Raw genomic sequence first — 26,431 nt, forward strand, 5'->3', positions numbered from 1 at the left:
AGCTATTTTTTCGTAAACATATATCGTAATTTACCGGTTGGAATTAAATAGAACATTCTTTTAGTTAAATTACTATTAATCAAATAACAGATATATATAACATTAAAGAAATACAAAGCCAGCTCCGGAATAGTTTTTATTTCAAACATAATACCCCAGGCCCACTGAAGCAATGACAACCAAAAATATACACACATGTTAAACATCATATATATACTTGAACACACGTACATATCATAAATAATAAAACACATACAAATACCGATTTGATTTTACATACGCAGCTATTTAACTACCTAGACCTAGACTAATGAATGCCAACGCATTAACCTTAAATAACTTACTTGAGCAGTGCATTAGTATTCGGCGGATCGAATTTCATCTTTAAGTAATGAGATGCTTATACTCTTGTATTATTAACTTTTTATCATCCCAGATGACGTTGACCACTGCTGACTTCCGACAACGACTGACCATAATTGACAATTGTATACAATGTTTAAAAATTCATGACTTATATGGCAGCAGATAATCTAGATCATAGTTGTAGTTTGTAAGATTCTCCAACCAGGAAGTTCATAAGGTCTAACTACCCCGATATATTAACGCAGGCATTTCTCGCACGAAGACTGTTGTAATGCCTGGTTACGGAATAGCATTTACTCGGGAATACAAAGGTTATTCATTCTTTCTTATTTAAGTTCAATGGGAAATTGTAAAGAGTGCCCGGCTTTGCACATGAATTAAAACATATATTAAACAACTTTGAAGTTAGCAAAAGTATGGACGACAAACAGCTAAAATAATTCCTAAGCTATTGTACAGCAAGCTTTGATTTGATATGCATAATGCGTTACGAGATTTTATTGCTAAACATATAACATATCTAAGCTACACACGACTCATTTCGAAAGAAATGATTATAAGAAATTTTTAGCATTTTTCTCTGTATTTAAAGTCACCTATCATATACTGATATCGTCCTGTCTTTATTTAATATGGATGTTTAAATGATCTACTCTTAGACTACTTTATTTTCTTCTTTGTTAGTTTTGATAACATCAATCGCTGTTATGTCACATTTCCGGTGAGTTTATATGCAATAATGTGCTTTCATTGAAACACAACTGTTATTAATTATACCTTTGCTTCTTTTTCGCTATATAAAAAAGTAGTCAATAGAAATGCTATTAAAATTTTCACTGTCATAAAAAGCCATTCCCCGGGAAATAGTCATTTGGACTATTTACCGTGGGAAAAGGCTATTTACCTGCATTCAAATTTGGCGGACTTTTCCTCTATAGCGATTTAGATTGGACGTCATCTGACGACGTTTCATGACGTCAGATGACGTTTATAGTGACGTAATTGACGTTCCATCGCCAACAGGTTATCAAAACTGCGGTAAACATCTTGAAGGATTACCTCCGAGAAAAATCACTTGGAACGATCAGTGAATTTGAGGGTGAAACAAGCGAACATACTATGAACGGTATTCTTCGAAAGTTTTACGCCGAGTTGAAAAAAGTTGGCTATGATATAATCCAGGGATTATACTACGCAGTAATATTAACCCCTGAAATATCGAGGATGCTGACCGAGACTGAATCATAGTATGAATGACGAAAACTGCATTATGGTGTAGGTAAGGGTTGGGTTCGCATTAACCAAAAATACTAGACAACTGTTCTAAAACATGTGCCTTACTAGGTTATCAGTTACAATAGATATTGATCAACTTTACTTTTGCTTAGTTTTACGTATGTGTATCTTGCCTAGTCAGTCACAATCACCAGGTGGCTGAATATTCTAATGACAAATAACCGAGTCTACCTTGTTTTGTAACTTTTTATAAGCATATTTTTATTTTGTTATGTATCCATTCAAAATAAGCGAGTAAGTATTCAAAAATACGCAAATTCTAACAAAGTTAATGTTAAATTATAAAATGTGTTTGCCAATGATATACGCATCAGTTTACCATTCTCATTTTACCTTGGGTATCGGATTTACTGCTGTTGAACCCTATCTGTGAACGATAAACGTACTATACTACTGCAGCGAGTGTACATTGTATTGAATGAGGTGACGCAACAAGATAGCCGCGACCCTCAGGTGACGATGATTTGCTGAACTTGAAGTAGGCAGAGTTAAAATGATTGAAGTCTCATTTGCTGAAGATCAAACGTTAGCTGAACGTTGTGGCTAAATTTCTAACTCGCCTACCTTTAGTGGCTATAAAAAACACATTTCTAGCACATTTTCATAAAAAAGGCTACTAGATTTAAAAATTGTGTTGTAATTTGTATCATCGTTTAAGTTCTTTACCATAAAAACGTGTTTTATTACTTCAATTATACATTCTCTATCACTATAATTCATTTAGCAAATTTTGTATCGGTTTATAAGAGAAATCATTACGGCTTTTCGTATACGTATCTGCCTTTCATTTTTAAAACTCCTAGATTGTTAGTTCATGACGGGTTTCATGGTACCTTAAATTATTATACGCTTACATATATCTGTTTTTTCATTTAACACACACATTGTAATTTGTACCCGTTTATTACAGAAATCCTAACGGTTTTTTAACTTGTAATCGTAAATTTATATTCAGTTCATATTTGAGAGGTATTAAAATAAATAAAAAAAAAACGCATCTTAATTTTCCTTGTGTCACAAACATTCTCCTGCAATTTGAAATTGGATGTTATAGGCCTATACATGTGACAAAATTATAACCTTTCAGTATGATAGGCAAAATATACCAAAAATACAAGGGATGTAAGATTAAGACTTCAATATGTAAGTACAGTACTACAAGACTGTGTACATTTGTATGTATCTCCAAACAATTACATGTGTATGTATCTCCAAACTTGAACTGCATGCATTGCAGAGTAGATTTTATGTATAGATCATGAGTTTCCTGCCGAATTCATATAGTCGATAATGAGAACTAAGCCGGGTACTAATTAATAAAGAAAATAACACCAACGATGATTATATCAATCTTAGAATATTATTATTGTTTATATTGATATATCATCGGTTTCTCGCTGATACATGTATACCTATGAAGGCCCCGTCCATCTTCAGCACATACACCAAATTTTAACATCCAAATACACGTGCCCTTCAAGTCATATTTGGCCCCCGCCCACCTTGTAAACGAACAATCCAAAGAGAAAATGTGTTGATTCTCGCCGCAGCGGAGTACTTGTCTTTGATCATGTACTATTAATACCTGTTGTAATTGTATTACACTTTCGGCGTTCACAGATAGGGTTCAACTGCAGTAATGTCTCGCTCCATTTCCCTTGTAGTGTATTAAAGCTTAGACAGGGTATGCGCGCGGCGGAGGACATAGCTGGCGGAAAGTGATGACATTCTTTTAAACTTTTACTGAAAAAGATTAAGATCCAATAATGATTGGCTTTGCACTTGGTGATCGACATACTTTCTGATTGGTATTTTTCTCGTGCTTGTGTTGTATCATATTAGTGTGAAGATTTTTTAAGTGTTCTGTTTTATACTTATAGTTTCCGTTTTCCTTACTCTATATGTTTTAACAAATGCTTATATTTGTTGCTTCAATGTATTTACATCACGATTTAATTATGATATTATTAAATTATGTATATGACAAAAAATTGCTATGCAATATTTGGGATTTTCTTTATCAAATATTTTAAATTTTTAAATTCTAATGAAATATTGATCATCATTTATATTGATGTTTATTTCAAAGTCGTGAAACTTGTGGAGAGGAGGCTTTTGAGAAGTGCAGTGCTCGACAAAAGATCTTATAACTTCTTTTAGAAAGCAAAGTACGAATGTTTTTGTTATTTACATAAAGTAGACTTTTTATAATGCCTCTGACAATAATGAAGTAAATAATATCAAACTATATGTAGGCGATACAAACACAATTATAGTTTGATTTGTTACATATGTTACACACAAAGGCATAACCGTATGATAAATACGATTAGCATTATCGTGTGATTTATATTAATATGCCGTATTCATACAAATCGTGGATGATCAAAAATGTTCTTTGCCTGAATTTGATAGATCAATTAAAAGAATAAAAGTATCTTTCTCTTAATAATGAATTATGATGTTGTTCTTTTTGCAAAAAAAAAAATAAGGAATGTCATTTTGGGAATGAGCAAGATATTTGGAACCATTAAACAAAGTGTATGACGGATTAGATATATTATAAGGGCTAAATTGGCGGTATGCGAGGATGGCTGTAGCAGTATATTGGATGTATGTAACATGGTCTTTGCACAGCAATCGTTGGGGTCATACTTCTTGCTTCAAGGCCCAGTTTCATGAACATTCCCTTAAATCTAAGGAATTCTTAAACTTGAAAATTCTCCATAGGAAAAAATACAGATTTTAAGAAGAGTTTTTTTTAACTTAAGATCGTTCCCTTTACTTTTGTAATGTTTTCTATTGCGATATTTAAGCCAAAGGAGTTCCTTTAAGTTAAGAAAAAATTCGTGAAACTGGGCCCAGAGCCTTTGGAAACATGCCCCTGAAGCAAGAAGTATGCCGTTGTTTAATATGAGATACGTCGTTATTGAACCTAGGGAAATAATAATTTGAATAATTACTATATACAGCATTCCATTCAAAACACATTCTTAAATGATTTATGGAAGGTTTTATAGGATCTGTGATGTTTTATTTTGATATGTATTTATTTCTTTTTCATAAATCCCATTAAAGCATCATCAGAAATTCTCATGAGGTTTACACCAAACCTCTTATCGGGTTTGTCATTTTTAAAACAAAAAATATTTCAAGAATATGATAATTTATAGAGAAGGAACGGAGACATGTATTTTTGTCGAGTAACTGAAGAACGGTTAGTTACTTGAACACGTTAGATAAAGTCAATCTATTGATTATTTGAGAGTCTGTAAATAGATCGATAGCCAGGAAAGTGATTTCTTTTGTGTTTGTCAAACAAATCGCTTTTGAAAACAAAATTTAGTTTTGGACATTTTAAGGGGAAAACAGAGGGCACAGTTAAAAAGTAAGAATCAAGATCATGAATCTTGTTTTTAACACAAAATAACTTAATAAACACAATGAAAACGGTCTTTTTCCCAAAATGTTTTTGTGTCAATCGTATTTAGTGTTAGATCCGGCACATTGAGACAGACTTTCAAAATTATCAAGCAAAGCATTTTGAAAACTATAGCATAACCATAAACATTGCGGCATACCCCACCCTCCGTCCCACGAACCAAATAGAGCTCAGAGGTCTAGTGGACGGTTGTTGGGTTTATAATAGAATATACCTTCCTTTCGGGTCTGACTATTCACAAGGAAAATGTTTCCAAGTAAACTCTTTCTTACCTGCATAAATAACTTTCGAATCATTTGAAATTTGAGGCAGCAATGTTGGTGGACAATATGTGTAGATGTGCACGCGTGATATTTCATTTGGCCAATGATGTTGGTATGCCATAGTAAACTAGGTCGCAATATGCATACAGGTCTTCTGTTAAAAGAAAAAAAAAATGCATATGCATATATACCGCGGGAAGCAGCTAAAAAATGCCGTCACAGGCACTAGAGTTTCATTTTCTGTCATTTTCCATCCATTGTTGACGTGGTGCGATACTTTCAGGGTTTGATAAGGTATAAATTCCAATTACTAATAAGGTTTAATTTTGACAAATTTTCTAAACAGGATCACCTGTTTTTGGGGCTCTCATCTATATGTAATATATGTTTGTAAGTGTGTGCAACCTAATTTTCAATATTGTTAAAACATGCTAAAAATCCCTTTCCCGAAAGTAGGTTTAATGAAAAACATGAGCCCTAACGGTCACCTGATATTTGATACAAATCAGTTATGTCATTTATAAGCCAACTGATGTCTTTTGTTCACAAAATAGGAACATACCGGTGAATACATGCAAAGTTTCATTAAACTTGGTGGATATTAACTCACATTAACATATTAAAAAGTTCAATAATTATTCAATGAGTATCGGATTCACAACGTTCGAAATAATTATTAGTGCAAAGGGCAATAACTTCGTAAATTTACCGTCGAATCATGCTGCTTTTCGAACTCGGAGATCTTTCCAATGTTAGTTTAAAAACAAAGTTTCATTAAGCTCGGTTTATACTAACTCAACAAACTATCAACGACCACAATACAAAAGGAATATCGCAATAGGTCAACCATGACCTATGGTCATAAACACACGATATGATGTCCAATTCCAAGTATACGGGTTCCCAATTACCAATAAATGTACTTTTTAAAAAGTCATGTTTTTCATGGTGGCCCAAAAAAAAAAAAATAATGTTGGTTTTTCGGTGTCGCCTAGGACTAAAAATACAGTTTGAACGAGGGGGGTTTTTTATATTGAATTTAATTTCTAAATAAATCGTCCTGCAATCTACCTATTCAACCATAATGTAATTTAAATACCATGTATTTGGAAATTTGGCACCTAATTTTATAATATTTATGCCGAAATATATTTATAAATGAAAAATAATATAGGGTTAAAAATGCTAATGATCCTTCATGTTTTATAAAAAAGTTAGAAACAGCAGCATTCTTTTTGATTGGTAATTAGACAAAAAATGGATGACTGACTACTTATTTTTGTGATTTTTAAGATTTTTTAGCGCAAATATATGTCATAACATTGATAATGATGTTAACACCAAATAACAGTTCCGTTTCCAAGACATTTACGTATATCAAAAAGTTTGTTTTTTGTAGTCGAAATGAAGATTGGATTTTTTTGGTGCTAGGATTTAAATAGCAAGTTGCTGTGGGGTTTATTTGGATAATTTTCTAAATAATTCACCTGTAATTGGACCTATCATCCATGTATGTAAACATTCATTTGTAAGTTTCGCACCTTATTTTTTGTATATTGGGGGGTGTTTTGAGCGTAATATATATGAAATATAGGAAAAATACATGTTAAAATCCTTTAAAAAAGTTATGAAACCTTAATGAAATGGAAATTATTAAGATTAATCATGGATTTTTTTTGTAAGCATGTTCTTTGAAACCGTATTTATATCACATAGATGTACATGTTCTTTTATGATTTTATTAAATTTCCAGATTAATCACAGGTGCACAGACCGATAGGTATAAGATACGATATATATCAATTGTGATGTTAGGGTATGAATGCACGTCAAAGAAATATTATTTTCAATCAATGAGAAGCATAATCAGGAAATAGAGTTTTCAAAACATATTGGAAAACTACGATAATGCCCACATTTTCCTGGGATAAACTATCTTACTCATAATTAGGTAGCCACCTATCACTCGACTGGCTATCTGATACATTAAAAGGAGAATAGCTTATCTTGATTATGATACTAGTAAAATGATATTCTTAATTGATTTCAAAATGAATAAATAAATATGGTGTCGTAGACAATAATGTAATAATCGGAATGGATAAATGATCCTTACAACTGGCTACATTGTAGTTTACTATCAATCACAACGATGGAGGCTTGTTTCTCGGTAAGTAAAAACACTCAGATATCAATCAGGTATTGGTACTTGATCTCTGATACTTTGTACCTGTATACCTCTAATCATAACTAAGTCACCGGCCTGATATAAACTATATAAACCGCTTTAATTGGTAACATTAATAAAGGGGAATATGCAAGGTCAAAAGCCATTGTCTATCCCAACAATATAAAATCAAAATCCCTTTTTATCCAAATGTTCCTTGACCATTTTCACGATTAATTAGAGGCTAATTGAATCAACAGTTACTGAGAACGTCCTTCACTTAAGCAAATTTTGTTTCACATTTTCTTACATTTTAAGGAGATGTATTTAAGTAGTGTATATTCATTCAGTGTATTGCTTCACATGATATGATTTCTTTTGAAATGCAACTACACTACCCATCGAAATAACATATTCTTGAAACGTATATTCATTCTAAAAAGCATTATGATTTTTTTCCGAGTTACTAGACTTCATTTCAGTTTGTCATTACGGAATAAGGCAAAAGGGAGTAAACCTGACCGACAGGAATTATACAAAAGAAAAAATAATCGTTTTTTCACTCATTCAGTTTTTTTCTGTCATTGCCCAACACTAGTCCGTGCTAAATTCATTTTTGTCATATTTGTTAGTTCCTTACAATTGAAAGCGAAACGTGTGTATTTGGTAAAGCCTTGTTTAACATACACGGGCCAGTAACATCTTAGTACACTTTTCGTAGAAATATATTGTTTGACTTAGAGAAAACAAGGTATTATGTAAATCTTCAAAACTGTAAGTGGTATTCCATTCACAGTATCAATGTGTTATTGTAAGCACAAGGGAGCATTTTAGTTAATCGATGAGTGTTCACCAAGTGGATAACATTCCTGTCTTTTTCGTGTTTTGAAAAATACAAGGGTGTTCTATAACACATATGTCATACAATGATGCAGCATTTTAGGACACTATTTGATAATTAAACACTTGAAGTTAATTGGTTGTTGTAAGTGATTTGTTTTGTCGTATGATGGAACTGTGCCTTTATCATTGGATGGTATCGTAAACACTTTTGACGCTCTCGACTTTTGTCACGTCTAATTCCTGGTAATTGCGACTTTCATAATTGGTACCTGTAAAATGTAAAATGGTAAATGTAAAACGGAAGAACAATTACAAATTCAGCATGGTTATTTGATTTCCTATTATTCTGTACCCAACGTTGATTCTATATATAAAACGAACAGTAATATGAGAAATCCTTGTAGATATTTTGGATTATGTTTTATTGGTGTTATTTTTCTATTAATTGTCAAGAAAAAATATTTGAGAGAATTTTGAAAACACGTTTGAGAGGTTAATAAATAATATGTTTTTAGAAATAAAATTATAATTGGTTTGAACCATAAAAATTCAACTTACGGTGTGTTTCTGGAGACGATTTCATCTTCTTCCTGAAATCAGTATATGTTTTATTGATGGAGTTGATAGTGGCAGTCACCCTTAACTTTATGGAACAATTTAGTCTAAGAGTGTATTAAAATCGTAGATGATATCGTAAACAAACTGACCGCCATTTCAAATTGCCTGACGTATTGTATGCCAAACTCTTTCCCGTGACAGTGGAGTAAAGCAACTTTTATCTTCTCAGATCGCTCTTACAGTGGTGTTTTACCTTTTGCTCTTGCAAAAACAATTCATCAAATCCTCGGTATTATTGATTGCGTCTGTGACATTAGCTCAGGTATTAGTACAGCGTACACATTGTACGTGTTTAATGTTATTGCTATACAATTTGAATAGTTTGGATTAAATTGCTTAACAATGCCGTAGGATTTGTCAAAAAATAAGGAAAGTAGAGCAATATATTTATGCTTTATTTTGCTTCATTGTTATCTTATAAACTTTGCCTTAATGAATTGTCCCTTTAAATAAACTAAATCATCTAGTAACTAAACGTTACGTTTGCCCATGTAAATGTTGATTGACTATTATATTGTAATAATAAACTTACGAATGTCGTAGATGAAACACTATTAATCCGATATTACAACAGATTGAAATTCCTAGCAGTGTTCCTAGAACAGCGTAGATAGCGATATGTTCACTATCCTGAAAAACATAATTTCCTTATGACCATTATTTAAGGCACAAAATTGCTGTTACTAATCCTACATAAAGGTACATTCATTTTGTAAACAATTAAGCAACTAGAGTGTGATAAGATCACGTATTTAAAACATACTCCTCACAATTTATGTATCTTAATTTTGTATTCTTTGTTTGTGTTATGAATATATTTCAATACAATAATAACATCATAGTGTTTTGTGTCTTATAAACGACATTCACGTAATAAATGAGTTTAAAATCTGTATAGCATCAATAATTGGTTTCACATATACATTGAAAGATCTTTAAGTTTATATCAAACAATACTTAATACTCACTGATTCAGAAGCTGTGTCTGTTAAATGTTCTGATCAAAATAAAAAAAGCTTTGTCATCTTTTATATCAGATAAAAACGTTTATTTTTTGTTCAATCATTTTAATATATTAATATAAATAATTGATTTAAAAGTACATGCTATTAGATTATGATATCAATATAAAAAAAGATAATTGCGAATAAAAAATATACATAATGACATACCGGTATTTAACACAGTGTTGCGTCTAAACGTTTTAATTATGTATACACGTTTAGATCAAATGCCAACATATTTTGCTATGACAACTACAAAATGTTTAAATAAAATTATTTCTATCAATGCATTCTAAACAAATTATAACCATTGATTTCTACACTAATATGTCTGGATCGAATACTTGACCCGTTACTTCCTCATCAAGGTTATATTATACCAATACAAGATTGGATTTCATAAATATCAACGATTAAGTTTCGTCAACCTCCAAAATAGAGAGAGAAAAAAGAATGTTCAACATAATGCCAATGGAGATGAGAGGAGATGCAGATGTGTGGCTAGCTCAGGTACTAGCCAATATTAGTTGAAAACCATTTGATAAAATAATAACTAGTTGAAAACCATTTAAACAAAATAACTTGATTACATACCAATACACTGTCCGTCATGTAGGGTGCAAACGTTATTTTTACAGTCAGATGGACACACTTGGGTACAGGAACGTCCGAAATAACCCGAAACACATACTTTAGAAAAAGAAAACATGAAATTATTGTAATCATTCATTACTATATAATAATAAAAAATATTGGTAATGAAGGGATAAGATAATAGGCTATTTATTAAGAAATTAAACATATCAACTCACTAGTGCAATTGCCGCCATCCATTCTGCAAATTGTATCTTGACAGTTGTCGGGGCATATCTCATCGCAAAAGTCACCATAAAACCCAGGATTGCATTCTGTAAATATGTTAAAACCTGTGTTCAATTCGCTTGAATGATTCAACTAAGAGTGTTTAACTATTTTGTTAACTTCATACAATGTACGTCTAGTTGCATCATTCATCATCTGTGCTGATTTTGCTCTTTCAATGAATGGCTGAAATGTATGTTTTTGTTGTATACATGCATTTGTATGCTATCTCGGAAAATAAACAAAATAACCTCGTAACATAATGTTGTCTGTAGTTAATCAACTTTTATCATTCGATCATTGTTTTATAGGGAGGGGTCACTTAGCGAAATCCAATGAAATAGGAGTGAAAGCATAAAATAAATAATATTAAATAAAAACCAATGTTACTATTGATAATCTAAATTTTGGGGAAAACATGTCCTACCGTCCCAGTGGGCACATAACGTCCGGATAACGTTTTGGCAATGTCTTATTTTAGGTTGCGACTCGTCGGGGACATTCTGACAATGCTGTGAGAACGTTTTCCTTCAAACGTCCCCACCCACGACATTAGCATTTGATAGTTTATATGGTTAGGAAAAAACTATGACAATAATTTCATATATTTCAAAAACTGTTATTGTTGGAAAAAAACTTTTAAAGAAAGCGAATAAATCTATTCAAATAGTGATACATACAAGTAGGTCTTATGTATTTTTTTCAATAATTATTAACTAATCAAAAAATAATCAATATTTTTTATAAATTATTACCGAATTAAGATAAAGGAGTTTTGTTACCCCCCTTTCATTTTAATCCGCTAGGGGTCGGTATTAACTATATAAACAAAAAATTAAAATCATTATAATAAAGCGTCATTTTATACGAATAAATTGTGATTTATTTCGTATGACATTTTACATATTTTCCCCGCACACTACAGAAACTAGGAGTGGAAACTCGTAAAGATATAACACTATGTGACTGTGTTGCTTCGAAGTGGGCATCACTTTCTGAAATCTTCAAAGGAAGTCTCTGCATGGCCTGTGATTTCACTGATTGGATCATTTTTCTTCTCTTGAATTGCCTCCAGTTTAACCACGAGATAGTCCAGTGGTGGATATAGCATCAGTGATTGTAAACCCTGGAGTATTGTGGATGGGAAATATCTTACATTAATTTTTAAAATTAACGGTCATTCTAATTTTAAAATGTTAAGAAAAGTTGAATTGGTTGAATGGAATTACTTTATTTATTTTTTTATTGAAGGTTTTAATTGTATTTGTTCATTTTTTTCTGACATCAACGTTGGCATATGTCAATGCAGGTGACTTCAGCTAGACCAAAATCTTCATGTGGTGTTCAAGTGACTTGTATGATTGAAAACACAGCGACACAGTGTACCAGATATATAAGAAATGGGTAACGGCAGTGGAAACTGAAACAGATCAAAGTCTTGGTGATTATTCGAGACTGTGTTGTAGATCCTACAATAAACTGCAACGGACTTACATAGTTTCTTTCCACTTTGCCTGCTAGCAGTTTCAGCAGTTAACTATGTATGAACAACTGCAAAATAGTGATCAAAACTTAAACTTGGGGGTGATGCTCGATGCTCTTCACCAGGTCACACTACCTTAATGGATGTACAGACTTCAAAAGTCATACAATTTGTTCAGGTAAGTCTAATATAAGTATTCGTGACAGTGTTATTTAGATATTTAGATAATATTTATACGCATAAAAAACACATGATGGATCCATATTTTTTCCACATACATATGTAATTATATACTAAGTAAAAAATATATTCAAAAAAGATTATTTTTCAAATATTGAAAATTTGATAATCATAAATTACTGTAAAATACAATGTGAAATCTGCAGAACATATAAAGGTCTGATTCAATTGGCAACTTATAAAGTGAAATAATTTGTGTGTGTGTGTATGAAAATATATCATTTTTACAATCAAATGAAGTGAAAAACTCTACGGTATGGAACTTGAAGGGCTTAAACGGGCACTGCATAATCTTCAGGAATACAGGGTGACTATATCAGACTTAGTAACACGTGAGTTCGAGGCCCGATAGGGCCGGAGTCAATACATTGTCATGCCTTTGTTAAATTGTGTTTCTTTGATATTTAATATTTACTAAACACAATGTATCATATGCACTATGTGTTGTTGATTCAAAGATTTAATTTGACAATTTGCACAGTGATCATGTCAGCAAATTCAACCGACTATCACTTCGTTATAGAAACCTTCTCTTTTGGGGACTTTTGTGTGGCGCAGTGGTAGAAGGCACAGGTATGTTTGGCTAGGCGTTTGGGTGCCGTAAATTTAGTTCGAGGCCCGGATAGGGTAGGAGTCAATAAATTGTCATGCTTTGTTAAATTGTGTTTCTTTGATATTTGATACTTATAACAGATACACAAAGCCAGGTGAAGAAGTTCATGAAAACAGAATGTACCAGTATCAACTATTAAGTGGGGGAGGAGAAATATGTTCCCGTGTACTCCTCTGGCAGTTTTCCGAAACACGTTTTTTAGGACCGGTATGATGGCAAAAATAACGCATTCGCATATACGCGCATAGATAGAGAACCAGACAACACACAGAGGCAAAAAAAACACATTTTTGATATAATTGAAACATGTTGAAATCGGTAAAATCATAATTATGACTTTACGTCTTCTCAGTTTTGGGAAATGGCAGGAAAATAAGGAAATTTTCAGCTTTTTTCAGTTAAAAATCCATAAATGACAAAATTTCAAAAGAAACAAAAATGATGAACAAAACACCCTGTAACAGTCATTCTGAATTGAACTACAAACCCTTGTGTAAACTTATGTATACTATAAAAAAGATAGATCACTTGAGTAAGATGGGAAAATGAGAGGGACCCCCCACCACCGAATAAGTTCAAATTCCAAATATTCTGTCAAAACACATTTTAACAGTCTGACTTGAGCTGACTCTTGTCTACACATATGTGAATTATAAAAGGACGGATGAAATTATGGTTTTTAGAAGAAGAAGAAGCAAGACGGACCCTCTAACACCACCATTCATAGAGAAAATAACACAATTACAAAACAAACATATGCCCAGTGTAAGTAAACATCCAAGGCTAGTTTACATGTTTTATCCATGATTTAGGCAGTTCTCAATAGCCATAATAAACCATTTCTTTTTAGTGAAAACAACATTATGATACCTGCTCGCAAACAGTTAAAACTACAAATACATATAATTTCTGCTAAGGAGAAACAATCACAGACTGGGCCATCACAACCGGACCATAGGAAAACAGCCCATCAGAATTAGAGGACAGGGACCGGAGGTAAAAGTCACTGAAAGTAGACAGACCACGCCAAAAAGCAGCAGACATGATGTCCAGAAACGAAGACCAAATAAGGAGAGCAAAGAAGCCACAAGGGCTATAAGCCCTCAGCTAGCGCAGGATATTGGTTCTGAGAGGGAGTAAGGGTTGTCTAGACCACAAGGACGCTATCAGAAGGAGGGACCAGTGATACTTCCAAAACTTCTATTAGAACCATTCCCAACAGGTTGAATGGAGGAAATGCATAGGAATGCATTCCCTCCCAATCCAGAGATAGAACGTCCACAGCCCAAATCATTTGAAGATCGAGATTTAGCTACCATTCTGTCAGAACCGGCTGGCGTCGTCTTGGAAGATTATCCGCCAGAACATTCAATCTGCCTGAAAATTGCTTGAATGCATTTCCTGACAGGGAAGAATAATACGGATGGCGACAGCATAAAGGACATGAGACATCCTCCTCCTTGTCTCTCCAGATACGCGACAACTGTAGAGTTGTCCGTAGCCACACAACCCACATTGAAATGCAGAATAATCTGAAATGCCTACACAGCCAACAGTTTACTGCAAATCCTTCATGCTGAGTAATACACTCAATGCAACAGTTTTGCTCCTCACTTGTGGGCATAGGGGTGCAAAAACTACATGGACACTTGTTCAAGAAAAGTTAAGGTTAAAACTATTTTGGTTTTTGGAGATAAAAGCCCGATGAATGATAATGTATATGGTATTAGAAATAAATTATTTTGAGTTCAATATGTCTAGTTTCAGTATTGTTGGATATTGTTGAGTCTCTCTCGCGTGTGTTTATTGACCGAAGTCAATAACTAATTTTGTAGTTTGAATTAATTGTTTCAATTTAATAGGTAGTTTCAGATATCTGTTGGCAAGTACACTAATGCCAAAGAAGTATTGACATCAGGATGTACTGACTATAAGTATTAAACAATGTAATCGTTATAATTGCTGAAACAGCTAAATGGGAATGCTAGAAGCAATATGGGATGTTGTAAATTTATTTATTTGTGGGTTATTTTCGGAATTATCAGTAGCCCTAAAATATGATATAAACATCATAACATGTCCATATGACTACCTGGCTTATTTGCAAAAATTAGATTCAGTGTTTATTAGTGTTTGTGTTTCAAAATTATAAATTATAAATAAACTATGATATTTATAACCATTGTGTTTTCACTGATGTGAAGTGGTTTATATCTAGCACTAACAGGAATTACTGTAGACGTGCACAACATGTATTTATAGTATTGTGTTGCTTTGCATGAGTGGTACTCCAATGCAACAATGTCAGAGTTTAATGTTACACAATATTTTGAGACGATTCATTAGACTATGTCGAGTGAAAACATGATCCGGCTACCCTCTTCACTGGCATCACCTGACGCTTCAGGTTCAGGGGAGATAACCCGTACAGATTTTATCCGAGATACAGAAAACATTTTGCCAGTTTTTATTTGAATTTCGGCAGTTTTCGTCGACCTTAATTTTTTAGTCGTAATTTATCTTAGAAAGAACTAAATTGTATATATATTTGCAGTTTAATATATGGTTTCAGGTTTCTATGTTTGTCACCTTTAATACCAATTATTGTATGATGAAACTAAGGTTTTGTCATATTTTTTGTCAATATCAAAAATAACAATGATACAATGTAAGTAACAGAAAACACCATGTTAAACATTAAGACACATACGAATTGATTAACTACTATTTCCATTCGAATGCACTATGAACTTTTCCCAAAACAAATACAAGGTAATTTCTCAATAGTTTTCAGATGACTGCCATGGTTGGGTGCCCTGGGGTCAGTCTTATCTCAACATATCATATCACAGACACCGTACATTTCATTTCACACATTATACTCAAAATGTATTATGGTGCTTATCATATAATTATTAATGAACTTACACATGTGTTAACATTAAAATTATAACCTAAAAATTAGACAATATAACACTGTCAATCAACAACTATTTTCTTTCGCTCATCACTTTAAAGAGTATATCCAATGCAAAAATTAAACATAAAATTTTAATAAATATATATCAAAATAGAAAGATGTGAAAATTTGGGCGAAAAGGAAGGCTACGTTATGACGATATCGTAAAAAAATGTTAAAAATCACACCTGAAAGGATTTGCCAAAGTCTCGCTTAAATCTCGTTTGTGGTTGTGACGTCACTGCAGGAACAAGGCCGTCATTACACAATTTGTAGATCTAGCGTTACCGGGAGAATTTTCACTTTGATCGCCGATGGAAGGTTCAGAACATCAACGGAGCCCGTATGGCAGGAGATGTGTCGCTTGGGGATGCAGCAATACAACGAAGGATAATGTAAGTTTACACGTTTTCCCAATGAATAGACCTTCGATATTGAAGCTCTGGATTTCGTTTGTGAAAGTGAGGAGGAAAGACTGGGCAGGACCATCCAAACATTCCGTTCTGTGTAGCGCCCATTTTACAGAGGACAGCTATCCGATGAAATACCGTATTATGGAATCGATGGGTCAGTCTGTAAAGCGGAAGGATTTAGAGAAAGATGCCGTACCAACGATACATGTGTTGCTTCCGCCCTGTCCCTCGCGCTCTGTAGCTATCACCCCCAGTACTCCTGATATAGGCCAGAAGCGAGCTACAAGCGACTTGGAGACGACGCCTAGACGCACTGTTAAAAGACCTAGAACAGCCTTCATGAAAAGGGGAAAACTTTAGGGTATGTGTATTCTACTATTTCATAATTTGTGAAATAATACTTTCTCGTTGAATTTACTGTGTATACGTAGTGGACATGTAGTAGAATGCACTGTGTACATATAACATGTGTAACGTTACATTTGTATATCACAAGTCCATGTGTGTACATGTGCATGTGTGATAGCCATAATTATTACACAAAATCATATTGAAAGAATTTTCTTTACTTTAAAAATTTTAAAACATTTTATTTCTATAATTGAAATTGTGTTGAATTTCACCAATGATTTTAGAAATATTTAATTGTATAAAATATGTAATAAATTTAAAATGAGGTTTCTTTAAATAATTCTTTAAATGTATGCACTGAATTTGTTCTTCGTGTACACATGTCTCAACATCTGCTTGTTATAATTAAACATTTTGTAATAATGTTTAATTGTATTATTCTTAATGTATGTATCAAGTAATTTGACAAAATGGTGAAAGACCAGCAGTCTCAGCAACTTATATGCCAGCAAGAAAATCCTTCTGATGATATAGAGAAAGAGGTGAGAAATTTATATATATAAAATACACAAATAAGATTGTACTGGGACCCAACCAGTAATCGTGATTGTGTGCATATTCTACTGTGTATCCTGATTTCTGAATGTCTGGAGCTGCTGACGAGTAGTTGAGGCTGGTGTTGTGTTAATTACGGTGGAAATGATATATATATGTTTTATGAGATGCAAACAATAAAAAAATTCCCAAATTATGACTACTGGTTCCTTCACAAATACAAAAAATCAATTTGATGATTAATGTCTACCAATATTAAATTCTAATAATGTGTTATTTATAATAATGTGTTATATACATTACACATACTAAATATATATGTAATAAGTGGGTGATTATTACTTTCAGAACAACCTCCACAGCCATTCCTGAATGAAAATCCAGAAACTAGATCAGTCGGATGCCAGCTATCATACCAGAAAACCACAGAGGAGGTCTCATTACACCCAAAACAAAGTCTATTGGGAGAGATAAAGGTACCAGAGTTCACAATACAGTGTAGTTGACCTATGAATCACCCATAGGCCATTTTGTAGGCCATATTTTTGTTTGTTTCATTTAACTTTTATTTCTATAAAAAGCAGACTGAAAATATTATTGACACAATGCCAACTGATTTGGGGGCTTGAATGATATGTGTTTTTGTAGAATTGTACAATTAATCAAATTGGTACAAAACGTGTAAAAATGAGCTGCTCTGTTTGTGTATATTAAAAAAAAATTAATACTATTTTTATTTCTATTTTTCTCAGTTTGTCAAACCACAGTTCCAAAGACTAGAGATATTGGTGTAACATGTCATATCATCCCAACTCCAGACCCGACTCCCAGACCTGCTTCTGTGTCGTTACCAGAGCCCAGTCCCACTGACAGTGACCCATGGTCCATTTATGCTGAGGGCCAGGTAGAGAGTCTGATGTTTCATTCAATGAGTCATCTATTAGCGAGATATCAGATAGTGACGATGACCAAGAAAGGTACATTTTGTCAAATATTTTGGACAAATTGTTCATCTTCTTTTTATATATATTATGTTTATTATTATTTCATTCGTTTGAAAACGTACTATGGATAAGAGTCTTGCAAAGAAGTTAAACCATAGCAATACATGACAGGTAATGCTCTAGTGTTTATTTTGTTTCGGTTTAGGAGAGATTTTGGTTTTGGAAAAGTAATTTACAATTTAAAATCATTTCATGTATCAGGTATTTATATATCACATTTATTGAAATAACATATTTCTTATCCTGTTTTTGAGTTATTTATCAGAAATATTTATTTGTTTGCCAATTACATAAATATATTATATTAAGTTATATATGTAAAACAATTGTATAAGTAGTTATCAAACAAATGAATCATATTGGTACAAAGTCATATTTTGTAACGACGTTATGAATATATTACATCTAAGACACCTTGTAGTTTATCTTTTTTATATAAATTAATCTTATAGTAACTTATATATATACCATTGTGATAAAGATATAAACACCATTGTGATAAGATATAAACACCATTGTGATAAGATATAAACACCATTGTGATAAGATATAAACAAGTGTTACAGAATTATTTATTTCCTGTACTCTCTATTTTATTTCAACAGACTTGACGGAAGGAAGTCCATTGTGTATGAGAAGAAAATTAATGGAACTTTTCCACAACTGCCCAAGATGTGCAGGTGCTACCAATGGTTTTTGTGAAGGGCGTACGAGGATCACTTTTGATGGTGGAACAAGAATGTGGACTTTGTAGCTTTCACAGAACTTGGGCGAGCCAACCAATGGTGGGGTCTATTCCAGCTGGAAACCTGGCTATCTCATGTGCTTTGCTGTTTGCTTGATGTTTACCAACTAAACTACTGCGCTTCTCTGGACTTCGGTTGAAACATTCCTATTATTTCATTACAAAGCACTTTCATGAGCCATCAGACGTCCTATTTACAAACCTACCATCGTGGGAAGTATGGAAGGACCACCAAACTTCATTTTATACATGAGGACCAGGACAGACTGGTCTCTGCCTAGTGCCGGCTCATTTGCACCGTCCATAGTGGGTGGATGGCAGCAGGCAGACACACCTCGGTTCCCACTACTGCAAAGTTTGGACAGCTACAGGTGTACTGGACCTAGAACCAGGGCATTGTCTATTGATTGTTCAGTGGGTTCAGGTAAATATATAAATTCACTTTAGTGTACTACTGTTATTAACTTGGTAACAAGTCTAGAGCAATATGCATTTAGACATTCATAATCTTAGAAAGACACAACAAAACTTGTTTTCTATTTTTGTTAACCAATTAGCACGTAAATACACTCTTTATTGTCTGTGTACATACCATATATATATATATTATATATATATATATATAAATACTAAATTGCCTTTGATAAGTTTTTGATCTGAAAGGAAAGAGTTTTGAAAAAGAAAATTTCCAAACAGCTCTATGATAATTTTTCGTGTAAATACACACATACGTATCTAATAAAATAACCATTTAGTATTAATTGCATAACTACAAAATATGTATTATCTTCATTGTTTCAGAGCAATGAGGTAAAAAGTTCATACCACATGGAGAAAGAGGGGTTAGTGCGAAGCATCAATTATCTACAAGGTGAAGGAGTCCGCATTGGAACAATTGTCACTGACCGCCATGTACAGATAAAGAAGTGGATACGAGAGAATCTGTGTGAAACCAAACACAGTTTTGATGTGTGGCATGTGGCAAAAGATATTGCTTAATTCAAATAGAATGATATACAAATGTAAAATGTTAATTACTAAAATATATAATTGCTACACATATGTGTGTTTGTAATGTTAAGCTGCACATGTACATGGGAATCTAGACATTTACCTTGTTGAAATTGTCATCATGTCTATGTATGGTGATAGGGTCAGAAGAAACTTCTGCTTAGGGACAATGATTCATTGGCGGAACAAGAATGTATTATTATTGTAATATTTAACATATTTTCTCTGATAAACCCAATTAAAACCTTCTAAACTTCCTAATTTCAGTTAACAATTAACTAATATTATGTTTATCTTTCTAGGTTTGAAGAAGTTAACTGCTCTATCAAAAGAGAAGGAGTGTGAACCCCTGACAAGCTGAATACGCAGCATCACCAACCACCTGTATTGGGTTGCTGGGTCTACCCCTGGTGGAGATGGACAGAAATGGCAGAGTGTGGGGAAATCACATCCAAAACATCCATAGTGGCCACAGAAGTCTGTTTCCAACATGCACACATGGCGAATTGAACTCCAGTACAGGAAAAAAGAGATGGCTAAAACCAGGTATTAAAACTGTATACTGTGTGTGTGCTAAATAAAACCAAAGCCCCATAACATTTCAGATCACATGGTCTGCATAATGTTGGAGAAATGGCAAAGACCTAAATATTGTCATTGCATATTAACAGTACAAGTAACAGTTTGCATAACTTTTTCTCTCTGATCAATTCTACAAAATCAATGTAAATCACTGCATAGAAACTGCATTGCAGTAAGAAGCTCGAATTTCCAACCATGATACTTGTGTAGAGCAAGTTACTTATTTTAGAAAGGTACTAATTGTCTAAAATTGCCTGTTTCTGTTGTGATAGAAAGAACTTACTCTTTTCCTGCAATGTTGTATCTTACATGTCCAAATTTTATATTGAATTTTATGCCTCTTTTCATTATTTAGCAACGAAAGTCTGCGAGAAATTACAGACAGTGATATTATTTTGTCAGATGAAGAAAGACATTCCAATGCTATGTACATGCCAGCAGACCTCAAAACTGGAAGCGTACCATTCCGTGATAAACCACTTTGCCCCAAAAATGATCGGATTTTCATATCATTGGCATTGCACAGTCGGTAAGTTTTATAATGTATCATCTAATATTTGTGAGTTTATGTTTCACATAATGTATGCATTTTTCGCATCCAAATTATTAAAAATTTCACCAAAGACTTTAAATATATATGTGTGAAATTCCGCTAGAAAATTCTTTATAAACGAGAGCCATGTAATTATTTTTATATAACATTGTTCACAGCATTTGATATGTCAATCTTAAAAATTATGCCATAATGTGTATTTTCAGACTTTTGCTTGCTGCCCTCCACTTTAATGAAAAACTCGGCGAGGGACCAAGCTTCATTGCCAAATGGTGGAAGACAGTACAGAATAACCTTTTCCGAAGCAAAAAATGGCGAATATACTGTTCGACACAGTAAAGACAAAAGTGCACATTTGGTGAGATGGAATTTATTTTTGAAATAATTAAAATATTTATCTGTTATGAATAATTTCTTTGTCCTAACAAATTAGAGGACTGGTGATAAATATCTCTTGTTGAATCACCATAAATAAGTTTAACTTGTATTGTATTTATATAGAAAATATACAAATCAAATCTTTCTCTTTCATTTAGGTCATTGCAAATTAAGCTAATACTATTTAAAATCAACTAACACGTATTTTCTTCATGTTATTATGTACATTCAATTATTCTACAAAAAGGTTTTATATAGAGAATGAACAGTGTTTTGATTGCGTTAAAGGTGGTATAAACGCAATGGGATACAGAGATATTCAATGTAGCGCGTTAGCGCTACATGTAGAATATGTAAATACATAAATAAATCTACTTTTACGTCAAATTTAAAAACGGTGATTGTTGCTAAAATGGGTAAATACGGTAGTCAGGATGACCGAAGATATAGTAGACACTTATTGACTGGGTATGAGGAAAATAGCACTTTTATGGTTCTCAGAGACACGAACTATTTTCCGAGGCGAAGCCGAGGAAAATAGTTCGTGTCGATTGGAACCATAAAAGTGCTATTTCCCGAATATACCCATCCAATAAGTGTTTTATTATACCTTTGCTTCATTTTCGCTATGTAAAAAGCATACATGGTGTATACTATTACAGTGACGAAGATGTCATCGTGATTTAAATGACGCGTAAAATCAAGAACATTTTATTGGTAAATAATATGTTCGTCACCATAATACCCATACCTCTGACCATGTCTGTGTTTTATAATTATAGTTCTGACAAAAAACACAACTGAAATACTGTATTAATGAAATTTTATTGATATTCAAGAAATGCACAAACAGTAAATAAGATAACATATATAATATTCCATAACAACAGTCAGTATTTATATGATCCAGTTTAATTCTACTTTGAGATATTGATGGAAACATTGCAATTATTTGAGATGGAAATTTCCTGGAATATAGCCTGATGTACTCATTGGGATGTTATTGCAGACATTTGTCCTAGTAGCGGCTAGCTCATATGCAGTAATGTCAGCCATTATATTTTTCGAATTCGTCGTCTAAAAAGTCGGGGAAGCTGGAGGTTGGAAGAGCATGTAGCTAGTTCATTTCCGTTGACAGAGTTGTGTAGTTTTGGAGACTTTGCTGGACAAACATTTTTCACTTAGTATGTCCGAATTTTGGCGTTTCTTGTTTTTCACTTAGTCTCTCACTATAAGACCTGATAGAGTTTTCGATTTGTGCCCGCATAATGCCCATGATGTGCCTTGCTTCGACTCCCTTTGGTCAAGCGTCGTGTGATACATGTTGCCCGTATACAATGGTTGGTGTATTTAACATGAGAGACCTGCATCTTTGCTGAGCCGTGACATGAAATTGTTCAAAGTATTTTTACCTACAGCGCAATTATCATACCACACATCTCCATGCTCTGATCGACAGTTTTCTTCGGCCTTTGCCAGAAGTTGTCATTGTTAGGATTTAAGTTGCTTATGTATTTCTCAATAGTAGCCACAGGACAATTAGGATTCCCTGATAACATATGAAGAGGAAGGAAAATGAAATGCATTATTTACTTGACTCATACAAATGACGAAAGTCAATGCTAATGAAAAAATGAAACACGGCGAAATTGTAAAACGAATTTTGGTATTGCTTGTATAAGCTACACATTTAAATACGCTTTTTTCAAATTGAAATATTAAAAACTATCAATAAAAATCAACGTTGCAGTACCTGGTTGATCATACATGCGTCCCTCCTTGTCAATTGTCTCTTAAATCGTCTTCGCCTCGTATGGTTTTTTGTTTGCCCTACTGGTGACGGTGAGGTATCGTCTCCCTGTAGCATCAGCATTGATGTTTGAAAATCATTTTTCTGAATATCTCTCAGGTTCTCACGCCCTCTATTTCAGAAATAGTATAGTTATTCAAATATTGTCTCGGTTTTGTAATCCCTCCGAGGTATTTGTAGAAAAGATTTCACTTGCGTAAAGCTTCTCTCCATGTCTTTTGCATCAATTGGAGCTTTGTGTTTCGTATCCCCTAATCCCGCCTTTTTTAGGTTCACCAACACCGACTTGAACATTTCATTTGCTTTCTTAAATGCGTCGGCGTTTATAATATCCTCATCGCGCTTCTTTAAAAAGTATTTTTGCAATCCATACCTGATTGTAATCATGGATTTTTTTAGTGCATCGGGATCCATCAACTTTTTCAACTCCGCGTAAAACTTTCGAAGAATACCGTTCACATGTTCGCTTGTTTCAACCCCAAGTTCACTGATCGTTCCAAGTGATTTTTCTCGGAGATAATCCTTCAAGATGTTTACCGCAGTTTTGATAACCTGTTGGGTATTTGCACTGTCTCTTTCGTTTACCAACTTTGTTAGTGTTTCCTCGTCAAAGTTGTCAAATCGTGTTCCGTTTACAGCCATTTTCCCAAACACCAGCCTTGTCGCTTTGCGATGGAACGTCAATGACGTCACATAAACGTCATCTGACGTCATGAAACGTCGTCAGATGACGTCCAATCAAAATCGCTACAGAAGAAAAGTCCGCCAAATTTGAATGCAGGTAAATAGCCCTTTTCCCACGGTAAATAGTCCAAATGACTATTTACCGGGGAATAGCTTTTTATGACAGTAAACATTTTAATAGCATTTCTATTGACTACTTTTTATATAGCGAAAAAGAAGTAAAGCGTATAATAATTCCGATTGTTGAATGTTATAACTGCAGTTTGATTTGAAATATAACAATGACACATTTTAATTATTTTTAAATTATGTTTTTTTTTTCAATTTGATAATATGTCAATAATGTCCATTTCGAATATATTTGAGTAATAACCGAGGCGGAACGACTAGCGGTATATATCGTTGTCAGGGTAGTGATGCGGTCCGAAGTGGAGCGAGCCGCCATATTTGATTTCAACCGGAAAGTAACTGTGAAATAGTCTGTTGATCAAATAGTATGACTGTTTGAGCTGCTGCTGAATGTGTGTAATGTATGCATCGGTTACGCACGCGATATAGACTAAATTCTTCATTAGTCACGACTTTTATTTTATTGTACGGCATGACAGACACGTGTTTGCATGGAGTGTAACTGACGTAAACTATGGACTTCCTCGAACATTCCTGAGGAAAGCCCCCGGCTGTAGCCTCGGCCAGCGATTCTTTTTGTTGTTTATTACCGTTACAATGCTTGAACACATATTATGTTTTGATGTCAAATACATTTTAATTGGATCTGTTAACAACTCTCTTTATTTATTATTTTGAACTCCGACAACGAGGAAACTTTGTTTACACTTAATACAGTAACACGTTAGGTCAACCGGGTAAGCTAATGACGAGCATGATATTGTCTGTGCCGCCATAAGGATCAGTCTTGAGACAAACAGATATTCATTCTGTAATAAATATTAAGGAAATAAGCATGATATACTGTAAATTAGATTGAGGAAATACCACTTTCACTGTCCATACAAATTCAACTCCAGCAAAGCTATACCTGTTCTGACAATTTACTCCACAACATAATCGTCAATATTGTTTGATAGGTTGGATATCATAAGTTTATTACATATACCAATGTACTGAAGTTATTGTTTTGATGGGGATTCTAGATCTGTAGTCATAAAAATTTTGCCGACAAAAAAAAGTCAGTTCACTTTTGAAAAGATCGTTATGATTTTTGGTCAAGTTGATTTCGAATAAGTGGAAAAAAAGGTGTCGTTAAATGATCGCTAGACAAGAAAACCTCGAAATTAAGTTGTCGTGAAATAGTCGCTAGACAAGACAAATGTGAAATTTGGTTGTCGTTAAATGGTCGCAAGACAAGAGAAATGTGAAATTTGGTTGTCTTTAATGGTCGCTAGACAAGAAAAACGCGAAATTAAGTTGTCATTAAATGATCGCTAGACAAGAAAAATGCTTAGTTGGTTAACAGTAAAAATACCAGTTTGATGTACCTACTTATACTATAAATATGAATATAATTAATATCGTTGTCTCCCAAGGAAACTTTTCTGTTATCTTCGTAATAAGACCAGCTCTTAAACAACTGCGAAATTGAGTTTTAAAAGTTATTGATGTCATTGTCAAGATGCACCGATAATATAAACTGTGAAAATAAAAGGAAAATTGAATGGGAAAAAAGAAGAAAAAAATAAATATAATAATTATGAAACAATGAAAATTTTGTCCCTTTTGTTATGTTTGGCCTCTGATTTCAATCTGAGTTAATCTGCCAGTCAAGCACATAAAACACATTAAAGCAGATACAATATGTTTAGAGTGAATCTAACCTGATCGTTTGAGAGCGAAATGCCCCGAGTACAGTTGATTCCTATCGTTATCAATGTTCTAGGATTTTGAATAGGAAAATATATTATGATGAATCATTTTTTTTATTTTTCATTTTCTTTTTTTTTAAGTGAAAAACTTTGATCTGGATAAAACGGTTATCAACATTGATGCCTGTAAGTGTGGGTACAGTTGTCTCCTTTCGTCATTTGCTCTTTGATACTTGATAGTAAGTCGAGGAGAGAACTTTTTGCACTTTCTTCAATTTATTTAAGGAGTAAAAATGATATTTCTAAAAAAAAGTTGATTCCGAATAGATGTCGGTTTATTTTTTTTACATCCAAAGAAGAGAATATG

General features: G+C 33.4%; 1 protein-coding gene, 1 long non-coding RNA gene and 1 pseudogene across 2 annotated transcripts in view; 1 reads left to right on the plus strand and 2 right to left on the minus strand.

Moving 5' to 3' along the window:
- LOC138312096 (uncharacterized) overlaps positions 1–26,431 on the minus strand; it is a 62,914-nt gene that overhangs the window by 18,105 nt on the left and 18,378 nt on the right. The window lies entirely within an intron of this gene.
- Positions 7,046–11,245, minus strand: LOC138312099 (uncharacterized). Its single transcript, XM_069253149.1, has 6 exons — positions 10,812–11,245; positions 10,594–10,689; positions 9,964–9,992; positions 9,528–9,625; positions 8,936–8,967; positions 7,046–8,646 (listed from the first exon to the last, which is right to left on the minus strand). Exons 1-6 carry the CDS (start codon positions 10,831–10,833, stop codon positions 8,561–8,563), a joined length of 363 nt encoding a protein of 120 aa, XP_069109250.1. The 5' UTR covers positions 10,834–11,245; the 3' UTR covers positions 7,046–8,560.
- LOC138312095 (uncharacterized) lies at positions 20,022–21,708 on the plus strand (annotated as a pseudogene).

Source organism: Argopecten irradians, unplaced genomic scaffold, assembly GCF_041381155.1.
Source record: "Argopecten irradians isolate NY unplaced genomic scaffold, Ai_NY scaffold_0205, whole genome shotgun sequence".
NCBI classification, from domain to species: Eukaryota; Metazoa; Mollusca; class Bivalvia; order Pectinida; family Pectinidae; genus Argopecten; species Argopecten irradians.